The sequence below is a fragment of the Marmota marmota genome, unplaced genomic scaffold, assembly GCF_001458135.2.
Source record: "Marmota marmota marmota unplaced genomic scaffold, marMar, whole genome shotgun sequence".
Classification (NCBI taxonomy): domain Eukaryota; kingdom Metazoa; phylum Chordata; class Mammalia; order Rodentia; family Sciuridae; genus Marmota; species Marmota marmota.
Window position 1 is genome coordinate 8,513,505 of NW_026000153.1, and position 11,872 is coordinate 8,525,376.

The 11,872-nt window shown below is 41.4% G+C and overlaps 1 protein-coding gene and 1 pseudogene across 15 annotated transcripts in view; one reads left to right on the plus strand and one right to left on the minus strand.

The window, feature by feature from the left end:
- The window catches only part of Pde1c (phosphodiesterase 1C), a 606,321-nt gene that overhangs the window by 293,604 nt on the left and 300,845 nt on the right, over positions 1–11,872 (minus strand). The window contains exon 2 of one of the 15 annotated variants that reach the window (XM_048786443.1): positions 11,254–11,368. The exons of 12 other annotated variants lie outside the window; for them this stretch is intronic. In XM_048786443.1, coding sequence (XP_048642400.1) covers positions 11,254–11,354 — 101 coding nt within the window. In that variant the 5' untranslated portion in view covers positions 11,355–11,368. Of the gene's footprint in view, positions 1–11,253; positions 11,859–11,872 lie in introns of those variants that run through there. 2 more of the 15 variants (XM_048786444.1, XM_048786445.1) reach the window with 2 other exon arrangements.
- Positions 1,758–1,969, plus strand: LOC125611584 (annotated as a pseudogene).

An 11,872-nucleotide genomic window follows, 5' to 3' on the forward strand; every position in this document is an offset into this window, starting at 1 on the left:
GTAGGTGTCTATCTAGTAATTGCGGGCAGGGGCAAGTGAGCCTTCGAGGAGATGGTAACCTAATCCAAACCAAACAAGCCCACAGGAGGCACCTTCTGAAACCTTACCAACTCACAGCAAATCCACACTGTGGCTGTGTCCTGTGGCCCCTTCCTTGCCCCCCACCCCACACTCCTCAAGCAAACCTGGCTCTACCTAGTTCTCCCTCCCCAGCCCCTCATCTGCCTGCTAACAGCTGGCCAGACACCGAAATCCAAGACTTTTCGTCATGCCTGCTTCTTGCCTGAGCCTGGATTAAAAATTCTGGTACTTGGATTACTGTCTAAGAGGCCCCCAAATAGGATCCCTCCTCACAGAAAGCTGAAATCTTCCCTTGGAAAGCAAGGTGTCTTGAGCAGCTCAAACACTGTTACTTTGCCCTCCAGCTAAAAATCCATTGCTTAAATCCAGGCAGTGAGCTAATCGGTGGGACCAAGGGGGCGGGAAATGGAAAGGTTTTCAGAGAAAGAAAATGGAAAGTAAATGTCACGCTTATTGAAGTTCAAGTAGTACGTTTTTTGCATAAATGATTTATTCCTCTATTCATGCATTTACAACCACTTGCTGTGGTATAAATACAGCAAATCTGTGTGGGTGGGAATGGAAAAGATGTCGGTGACCTCCTTCCTGGGAGCCCAGCTCTTATTTAAATAAACATCAATGAGAAAGGCTGAAAACAAAAATCTCTCTTAATATCTGTGACAGCGCTGCCAAAGTGGGGATAAAATCCAAAGGCTTACGACCAAACCTCACTCTTCATTCATATCCCTGTAATTAAAGGCGGCTTGGTAGGTTGGTTGTTTGTTTGTCTTCATTGAATTATTCAGAGTTGCTTCAATTCTCTGCTTTGTTTTTCTCCATGTAGAATCAGCCAGAATAAAAACTGTTATCTTCTGCCATGTTGAACTTCAGTGACAGTTTAATTTTTTCCTAAGCCTTTCCTGTCCACTGCAGTAGCTAGCACTCCTTCCCTCTCTCGACCCATAGGCCATTCCTACCAATGCTCAGCAAAACCTGCTCCTGGCAGAGAGCAGCTGTTGGTCACTGAAACTTCCAGGTGAATTCCAGTTAATGTCACAGCTCCCTGAGAGCAAAGGGCCTTCCTGTTTCCTCTAAAATCCTGTCTCATAGTATCATCTTCTGCATAAGGCTCTCTGAGCACTTATGTAAATCTAAAACAATATAAATATGACAAAATGAGGAGCTGGGCATGATGGCACATGCCTGTAATCCCAGCAGCTTGGGAGCCTGAGACAGGAGGATTGTAAGTTTGAGGCCAGCCTCAACAACTTAGGCTCTAAGCAACTCAGCAATACTCTTGTCTCTATATAAAAAGGGCTGGAGATGTAGCTCTGTGGTTAAGTGCCCCGGGCTCAATCCCCAGTACCAAAAATAAATAAATAAATAGATGAATAAATAAATAAATAAGACAAAATGAAGCCATTGTTCAAGAAACAGGGCAGGAGGAGGGGAGACTAGCAGATGTATTCCTTGGACCCATTTTGAGCTCCTCCACCAAATGATATCAAATGAGCATTGGAACTAAATTTTCCTGAGCTAAAGTAGTTACTTGCACTGAAATTATGCCAAAGCTCTCAGCAATGGGTGCTTTGAACAATTCTATCATTTCCGTCTAACAATTACCAATTTCAGCTAGTTGTTCCATAGACAGAATGGCAGTTTTAAACAACATTTATGATGCTCAATTTCTGATCATCATCGCTTCTCGGCCTTTTGGCTAAGATCATGTGTAGTATCTGTTCTTATCAGTTTAATTTCTGATCATCAATCCTTACATTTCACAAATGAGTTACATGAGACCTTATTAATTAAAATGTTTATAGTTTCTCACAGTGAGCGGACAGGATTTCCAGTAATGACTCCCTAGAACAGTATAGAGTACAAAATAAAATCTATTAATGGATCTTAATTTGAAGGTATTATAGAACCCCTCAGAATTATTCTTAGGCAAGAATCAGAGAAGTAGAAAAAAGAGGTGGTGGGGTGGGCGGTATTAATCTGAATTTAAACCACTCCTAAAACACATTTGGAAGTAGCTTTCAAAGATTAATCTTGGGCTGGGGCTGTAGCTCAGTGGTAGAGCACATGCCTAGCATGTATAAGGCACTACGTTCGATACTCAGCACCACATAAAAATAAGTAAAAATATTACAAAAAAGCAATAACATTAAAAAATGTATTAATCCTTACTACCACATTTACTAAGTGTATTTCCAGAGAGTAGGAAATGTCCACGTTATTTAAGGATTTTGGTTATTTGGAATCTGGACAAACCTGATTTTCCGGGTTCAGAGAGTTTCCACCTAGCCAAGCTTTACCACACCCCTCTACATTGTCCTGGGCTCTGGGCTTCAGATATTAGCTGCCTAGCTCCTGCCCTGTACCTCCCAGAAGTGCCTGATGAGGGTTTCAACCCTTTTGGGCTTCCTTGGTAACAGCCTCTTTCTGCCCTTAGAATGCTGAGAAGGATCCCACTCACTCCAGGCTGCTGTCTCTGTGCCAAACCTTCATTGTGCTGGGCATTACACGAAGAAGTCAACATAAGAGCCTCAGCAAAGCTATGTACTGTAATTACTAGCTGGGCTTTCCCATTATCTTGAACAAGCAAATGCCAATGAGAAAATACATGTAAACTTCTGGTCTCCTAGCACCTTCCTTATATTTAGGCTGTCAGGCTAAACTGTATGCTTTCAACATGTGAGATTCGTAGTAATATTTATTTATTCAGCATCACTCACACACACACACACACACACACACACACACACACACACACCACACACAGAGAGAGAGAGATTTTTTTCCTTCATACTTTGTGGCATTATACATTATATCTCTAACCCAGACCTTTCCTCTGATCTGCAGGTCCATTTACCCAATTGCTCATGCTTCACTGTATCTCCCTCAGGGGGTGTGCTCCTGCAGGTCCCTAATATTCAGCATATCCAAATAACTCATCATCTCTATTCTACTGCACCCACAGCCAAACCTGCAAACTTGTGCCCCTTGGTGACCTTGATCTAAGTCAACAGCACCTGGGGATTCAAGCTAAAACCTGGATTTTAGATCACACCTTATTTTCTCATCCACTATATCCAAGTCCTATTGGGCCTACTTCCCCTAAAGTCCTCAAATCCATCTCTACAAACAATGGCTTCCTGGGGGACTCAGGACCCTGGTGCAATGAGGCAGAATCTGGTCCCTCTCCAGCTGTGTCTCCTGCCTGAGATCTCCTTATTCTCTATGCTGAGGCCACTGGCCTTATTTCTTTTTTCTCAGAGGTATCATATTCCTTTCTGTCTTGAGTACCCTAGAACACTCTTTCCTGATTTTTAAGTACTATGTACTTAGTCTTCATATCTAACCTTGAATCTTACCCTTCAAAGGTGAGATTTAAGATTAACCTGAATATTGAACCAGCTTTGGACCTTCTCTTTATAAGTTTTCACAGTATCCTGTATGTCTTTGTGTCATGCATCACAATAAATAGTTATTTGTGGAAATATTGTTTAAAATTTGCTTCTAATTGTAAACTGGACACTTCCTGAGGGAGAGCTTTTGTCTCATTTCTCAATAAATCCTGAGAACCTAGCACATGTCAGGCACAGAGTAAGTGCTAGAACAATATTTGCTAAGTGAACGAGTGATAATTGAGCTCACTGCATATAGATGTGTGCACATTCATTCAAATATATAAATAAAAGTCACTATTCATAATTTTCAATTTGAATTACTCTCTTAAGCTCTTTCATAATTTCACAATGTAGTAACATTTCACATTGCACTCATTAAGATTTCACTTATTTTGTTTAATAACGGCTGTCGAAAGGAATAAAGAGTGCACTCCAATAGAAAGCTGAAGAATACCAATGTTTTATATGGATATAGTACACTTTCTCCAAACTCACTGTTCCATTTGTTGTAGAATTCATTTCTTATTACTAATAAGAAATCATTAATGACATTCTCAAAGCTATCACAGACTGTTTTATGTGTCTCATATTTAACAATTATCTTAGTTGGTTCTAAAAAGGCCAGAAGGTTAAATCACAGAAGCAGTTTCCCTCCATATAGAGCAATGGGAACTGAAGAAAGTAGTTTTCTATGAGCCAAACAAAATTAAAGACAGAAATCTAGAATTGGAAATGCAGAAACCTCTCTGCCTAGGGCTGCTTTCCAACCAACGGAGTCATGTGTAAAATTTGGCCAAAATAATAAGCACATAGCTGCCAAATACTGAGTTATAATTAGCTAATAAGTTATTAAAACAACCAAGTGATAAGAAGTGATGATGTGCTATTAAACTGCATTCATATTCAAGTAAAGAAAATTTAACTCTAAATGTGACAATCTAGTTACCCTCTTTTTATTATAGTCATCATTTTCTGCCCTTTGTTGTACATTCAGAATGCATTTCAGAGAAACTTAACTTGATTTTATTAGGAAGAGAAAGACTGAAAGTCAGTTTCTCAAACACAAATATTAACTTCCCTAAACCCAACCTGAGTGTGGTGTCACTGTCTCTCACTTAGCATTAGTTATTATCTTTTATTGCTGTTTTTAATCTTCACATGCATAAGAATTCTCTCACCTCCTTAACTAGATTCTTAAGTTTCCTGAAGGCAAGGATTGACTCCTGGTACTTTTATATTCCTTCAAAGCTCTTAATAACTGGTACATAAGAGGCACCTAATAAAAATGTGTTGATATTCCTAATTAAATGGGAGAATAGTGGGATGACTTATTAATACACTAAATATATGATAATATACTAAATGTATGCTAATATCATATATTTAGTGTATTAATGATTAATTAATTAATTAATTAGGAAAATACTTATTTAATTAGGAAAATAAACAACAATTTTTAAAATTATTCTTTTGGAATGGCTTTTGGGAGACACTCAGGTCATTCCCCTCTTCTTTGGGTCCCATTTTCAAGACTTTAACTCAGAACTAGGACTGTCAGTTCCACAGCTCCAAGCCAACGGCCTCTCAGAAGTTCCAGATGGCTGTCACCCACAGGACACTCCAAGTTTACCAGGTCAACATGTCTGTGCCCAAGCTTATCACTCTGTCTTATCCAAGCCTGCTGTTCTCTCCTCAGCCCATAACAAGGCAAATGGCACCAAAATCACTGACATGTCCAAGCCAAAACAAACTTGGAGACAACTTTGTGTATGTGTGTGTGCGTGTGTGCGTGCGTGTATGTGTGTGTGTGTGTGTGTGTTCCAAATCTAAGTTTGGTCAATTCTAGTTTCAAGTGCACTCCTCAACTCAGGCATCTTCTCCAACTGGTCTCCAGGCCCCACTCTCATCTCTAGTCTGTTTTCTACACTTCATCCAGAACTATGATCCTAAAATTCAAATCTCATCTTGTTATTCTCTAGCCTAAAATCTTTCAAAAAGTCCTGATAACTGAAAGGATAAAATACATCCTTAAAAAAAAAAAAAAAAAAAAAAAAAAAAAAAGCAAAAGATTTCATGAGAAGCTCTAAAAGGGAAAAGCCTAGAACATAACACTTTTTTGTTGGATAGTAAAATGTGCTCAAATAGCCTCCTCCTTTCTGAACGTGTTTAATTTTGAGCAAAATGAAAAATAAATTTTAAAAACTCCATGTGTCACTCCCTGCCCAAGCCTTCCTCTCCAGTGTCCCCTCTCCCTTCCCCCTGGTGTGCCAGGGTTTCTCAAGCCTTTACACCGTAGCACACACTGTTCTCACCATTCATAACTTCTATCTATCCCTTACTATTATTGCAAGAACTGTTAAGAGGAGGCCACATAGGAATCTTTAGAGGAAAATAACAAAGATTTAGTGAATTGATTTATAGGGGGAACTCACTCTATTACCTTGACCAGTCCGGGGACCAACTGCTTCAATGCTGACGTGGGTGGTCTGTCTAGTAGATCCACATTGAATGTCAGCAAAGAGACCCAAATATATCCTGTCCTTTGGGAATTATTAATGAAAAATGAGCGTAAAGAAGCTCAATAGGACTCAAGTCATGTCCTTAGAAGAATAAACAGCTTTTCTAATGGTCCATGAAAACAGTTCAGCACTCTGAGCTGGTTTATTCTGGGCCGTGTAGATGATTCTGTGTTTTCCCCACATCTTTGCATAAACCTTCCTTGTATCTTTGCAAAGAGGCTGACATCAATGAAAGTAATCTTAGTGAAGACAATGAGCAACCCTTAAAGAGAAGTACACGTGAGGAGATGTCTTTAAGGACTCTTCCCAGGCAGAAGTAGCTCCCCCTGAACCTCTGTATTTCTATTCATCCCATCTGGGTATTCATGTCAGTCTTTCCCCCTAGCCTATGAACTGCTAAAGGTCAGCTAGGCATCTTCCCAACTTTTGCATACCCAAGCCTCACCAAGTGACTGGCACATAACACATACTCATTAAATGTTAATTGATAAACCTCACCTGTAATTCTAGCAGCTGGGGAGGCTGAGGCAGGAGATCGCAAGTTCAAAGCCAGCTTAAGGAACTTAGTGAGGCACTAAGAAATTTAGCAAGACCTTGTCTCAACATAAAAGATAAAAAAGATTATGGATGTGGTACACTGTGGTTCAGTGCCCCTAGGTTCAATATCTAGTACTAAATTAAAAGAGAGAGTGAAAGAGAAGCCTCATGTTGACTGAACATCAATTATACTATTTAAGAATTCAGGTGAATAGAAATAAAATAAAGATTAAGAAGGTTTAAATAAAAAACACAAAACCAAAAATACAGGTGTTTTTGCCTAGGGCACCCCCCCAATACACATCTTTACTGTATGGTTTGAAAGAGCCTCTTAAGTTCTATGTACATCAGGGGCTTTAGTTAAGACTACTTCAGAGAAAGGAAAACAACAGCCTAAGCAAAAACAGTCTGACTGACTGACTCAGGCAGCTGGTTTAGCAAAAAAAAAAAAAAAAAAAATCAGAGAAACATCTGCAGGAACCCGGCGCTCGGGAGCCAACCCAGGGGTTCCCACTCCATCTTCTCACCTGTACTTCTCTTTGAGGGTTTTTCACTGTCTTCACGAAGACAATGGGAAACAGATCTAATGGAAGGTACCAAGTCCAGAAGAAGCAGAAAGCATCAATCTCCCATGGCCAGTACAGAAATGTCAAGGAAGGATGCTCTGGTTGGGATCTGTTCCCTGTGACAGGGCTCAAGGTACAATCAGGGAGCAAGATCTGTTACCATAGTAGGTGGGGAGGGGTTGCTGGGTAGACAAAAATAGTTGTTCCAGTCCACTAATCTAGCCGTCATGCACCTGCTGTTATACCTATTACATACTCATAATATTACTTTAAATAATGTTGAAAAATTATCTCCTTCACAGAGCACTGTATAAGCATAAAATTTATTCCACTGACTACTTTATATTTGGGCAAAATGAATAAATGACAACTTAGATAATTATAATTATGACAATAAATGCCAAGGAATACATTAAACCTATCCTCCAGCGCATATATATACACACACACACACACACACACAAAACACACACACACAAACATAGGAACAACTTTTTGTCATCTTGCAGCAAGCAGCAACAGAAACACTCTTGGTCAGGACCCAAGGCACAAGTCAAGACCCTCTTGCTCAAACCCCTGAGGCTTCCCCCACATTATCAGGGTATAAAGAATGCCCATTGCCAACAATGCAATTAGGAGGAGCTCTTAAAAATTCTACCCACTCTTACAGAGAAGAGAAATATAACAACAGCCCATGGGACACAATTATAAGTTCACAGAAAAGTGAAAATGAAGCTGCTCTCAGGAGAGAGAGCAACACCCCCTGACAGACTGACTTCAAAAAGCTCAGGTGAGCAGTGTTTGTTCCCTTCTGACTTAAAGTATTGTGAACCTGGGTATCAGAGCTGGTAGAACTGCAGAGGGAGACTGAGGAACATCACCTCACTCACATCACAGTTGGCCTCCCTGCATTAGCATGCAGCACCTCATTGGAAGACCAGAGGAATCCGTGTAGTTGTAAACACCTAGGCTTGCAGGCTGTTATCATCTCAGCTGGGGTAGACAGTGTTTAAGAATCAGATTTCCAATATTCATACACTATTCATATGTTGGTAATGCCACAATGCTGGGTTAAGAATTTTTCTTGATTCTTTCCTCAAAAAACATGTGAAGTAGCTCTAGGTTTCATATAAGTGTTGGGAATTCACTATACACCAAGCATCAAGCATAAACCAGTGAGCAAAGCAGATCAAGATTAAAAAAAAAAACTCAAGGAGCTGATATTTTGTCAAGGGAGGAAAATAATGTGCATAACGAATCAATAAACTCTACAGTATTCAGATCGGGAGAAGTCCGAGGCAGATAAAGCAGGAGGACTGATGGAATTGGAATAGATAGGGAGTCATCCCCTGTATTTCCTGCACTGTAGATTCCTTGCAGATGATAACCACAGAAATCCTCTTGCTGCTGATAGACACTAAGCCTCCCCAGTGCGGAAAAGGGAGTTATGAGGAGAGGGTAGAGCGAACCTCAGTAAATATGCCAACAGGATCCAGCCCTGGGTCATGGCTTTGTCACATCTTGCCCAGTTCTCATACCAGTTTAGATGACACTAATAAAACCTGTTCCCTGTCAACCAGGGTTGATAGGTTTTAAGGCTCATAGGCTGACTCAAATATATATTCATCTTAATTTTGCATATTAAAAAGTTCACATCAGAATCCGTATGTTTCCTTCAGCACCTTTTGATTGAGTACCAAACACTGTTAAAGACTCAGCAGGATTAAGACACATAAAGCATCTGTCCTGTAGAACTTTCACCCTAATGGAAGAGATAGAATTCAACAACAGATTAAATAGGGGAGACTCCAGCAAGGAGAAGTGACACCATTGAACAATCCAAGCATGAGGTGATCATGTCCTAAACTCATACGCTTTCAGACCAATTGAACTGAATTCCTGACCATCTGTGGTCACATATAAAACCCTTCCAATAAAGTGTTGCGATAATTAATTGATATGAAAATCCAATTGTACTAGCTACTGGCTCTTTCTAAAATATTGAAAGAGCAGCTCCCTTTCTCTTGTTGACAATCTGTTGTGTGGACAAATACACACATACATACACACTCCCTTCCTTCTCCTAAGGGTTTCTATTTTGTGGACCTCTGAAGTGTTATTCCCAGTTGTATAAATGAGCATGTGCTTTGGCTTTTGGAGTCCTTAGCAACTGATTCCAGCACCACTGCTTTGCATTAAAAAAAAATGATAGTAAGAATAGTAGTAGAGTCATTGTAGCAGGAAAAAATGTATTATAATAACAAATAATAACATACCCTTCTAAATTAGAAAGTCAAGTTAAAGATGCCATAGGATTGCTGTTAAGCAGCTTGTTCCAGGAGGGAGGACAGCAAGAGGGATTCCAAAACACTTTGGGGGAAGAGGCAACCCACGCCTTTCATGTTCAAAGGCACCAGATTCTGGGTCAATAGGAGAGACTAGAAAATGAAAGTGTGACTTCATCACTCCACAACACGCTGGGGAGAAAAGCCTAACAGATAGGAAACTGAGAAAGCTACAAGACAGAGTGGTGTAAGTGCTAAATGCTTTCTTGCACAAGTTCTCACCTCAGTTTTGCTAGCCTGAGTGACTTCGTGGAATGTTAAGCGAAGCAGTGCCTGGGTGTGTGGATATGAGTCCCTCTAAGGCGAGGCTGACCACACTTTCACATCATACACCTTACACCCAGACTTTGTAAACAGAACTGACTTTCTGTGTGCAGCACGGTAAAATTGGATGTAATGTTCACAACACTGAACATGAGCTTACTGTAAACACAGCTCTGAAAGAGCTGCAGACACCTAAACTGTGAGAAGAGCCTGCCAGCCAGAGAGACAAGACTTCCAAATAAGTTTACCACTTCTACTTGTGGCCACACAAGTCAAAATCAAATTATTTGGTAAGGTTTCCCATGAGGCCAATGGCAATGAAGCTCACTTAGATTACTGACGGAATGACTCTTATAAATCACTCCTTTCAATGAGGACCCCTTATATTGTACTGGGATGTGGTCATCCCAAGACAAGCCACCTTAGATCAGCATCTCCTTTATTTGTTTCGCTTTGCTGTGTGTGTGTGTGGGTGTGTGTGGGTGTGTGGGTGTGTGCGTGCGCACACACACACACTTTCAAAAACAATAATGGCAGCAAAACAAAATAGCAAAGAGCTGGTTTTCCCACCAGTGCCTTAGTAGGAACAGAAAGTCTGTGGAACATATTTAGAGAAAAATGACTTTTTAAACCACACTAGGTCTCTGGTGCCAAATAGGTGCTAAAATGAATATATAGTAGTCATGGAAGGGGTCTTTGGGAGATTCCTGGTCAACTGAGAAGCAAACTGGAAATGTACAACCATCACTGCAGCTTTAGAACTAAGTGACCAGAAGTTCATTGTTTACGAATTATTACACACACACACACACACACACGATTTTCAGGTCACCTCTCCTCAGTGTCCAAAACCAGAATCCAATAAGTGACTGAAATTCAGCGATCTCTTCCCATTGATCCATCTACCATGTTGGTCACCAAATGAAAGGCAAATACCTTTTTTTGCTCTTCAGATATTGCTAGGAAACTCCAATAATGCTTCTGACCCCCACTTTTCTCCATAATAGCCCTTCTTTCTAGTAAGAGCTTTTCTGCCAGAAATATTACACACACACACACACACACACACACACACACACACACACTAAGCTGGAAAGAGCCAGAAGAGAATCCAGCAACCAGAATATACGTTTAAGGTGAATTGTTGGTGAGTTCTTGGACCACCCGCCAAGGTGCTCAAAGCAGTTTGCAGGGAAAACTCTTTAAATAAAAGTCCCTGAGCAAGGTCCCCAAACTTTCCTCCCTAAGGCAAAAGAGCGGGAAGGCCCCTCGCTACCAATTGTGCTCATCTAAGGACATATCCCCTTCCCCAAAAAAGGAGAGATTTGGAAATAACAAAGAGTCTTAAAAAAAAAAAAAAAAAGACAACCCTCCCTGCGTTAGAAGAAAGGTAGCAGTGACTTTAATTAACAGAGAGGCAGTTGTGGAACTTTTAGGGTTGGATTTAAAGGTACATGCAGAAAGGGGATAAGTATATGCTTCCTGTTGTGTGAGAAAATAAGGATGGGTGAAGGGAAATAGGGAAAGAGAAGTAAATAGGTTTACTTACAGTCCTCGGAGCCGAAGCCAGATTTTCTCAATCTGTTCCGGTTGAAGGTATTTCAGAGAGTTGCTCTCGAATTCTTCAATCTCCTTGGTTGGGGACTCCATAACTGCAGGTTCGGCTGGGGGTGAGGCGGAGAGAGTTCGGGCTGTCCCTTCCCAGTCTCCTTTCTGGCCCGGCCAGCGATCCCCAGCTGGGCGCGGCACGCGTTTGCCTGTCACTTTTTGGGTGCGCTCCCGAGTCTGCGCCCCCCAGACCCCGCTTACAGCAGGCTCAGATCGCGGGCGATTCTGACCCCAGGTGTGCCCGGGAGGCAGCTGCGGAAACCAGCCATGATCTGGAGCTAATGCCCAGGGATAGACATGGGGATTGTGCTCCTCCTGCTCCAGGAGGAAGCACCTCAGGTTTATTCAGATTCTTTTCCCCTCCCGGCTAAACAAAGCCACAGAAGGGATCACGGTGGCAGCTGAAGGATTTGGAGGAGAAAGGGAGAATGGGTGGGGAGAAAGTCAGGGAACAGAAGAGAGAAAGTGAGCAACGGAGAGAGGAGTCGGGATGAGCTGAGGGGAGCTGGCGCGGGCGGGTGGTCTGACCCCGGGCCTGGCCACCGGGCTCCGCCCCGAGG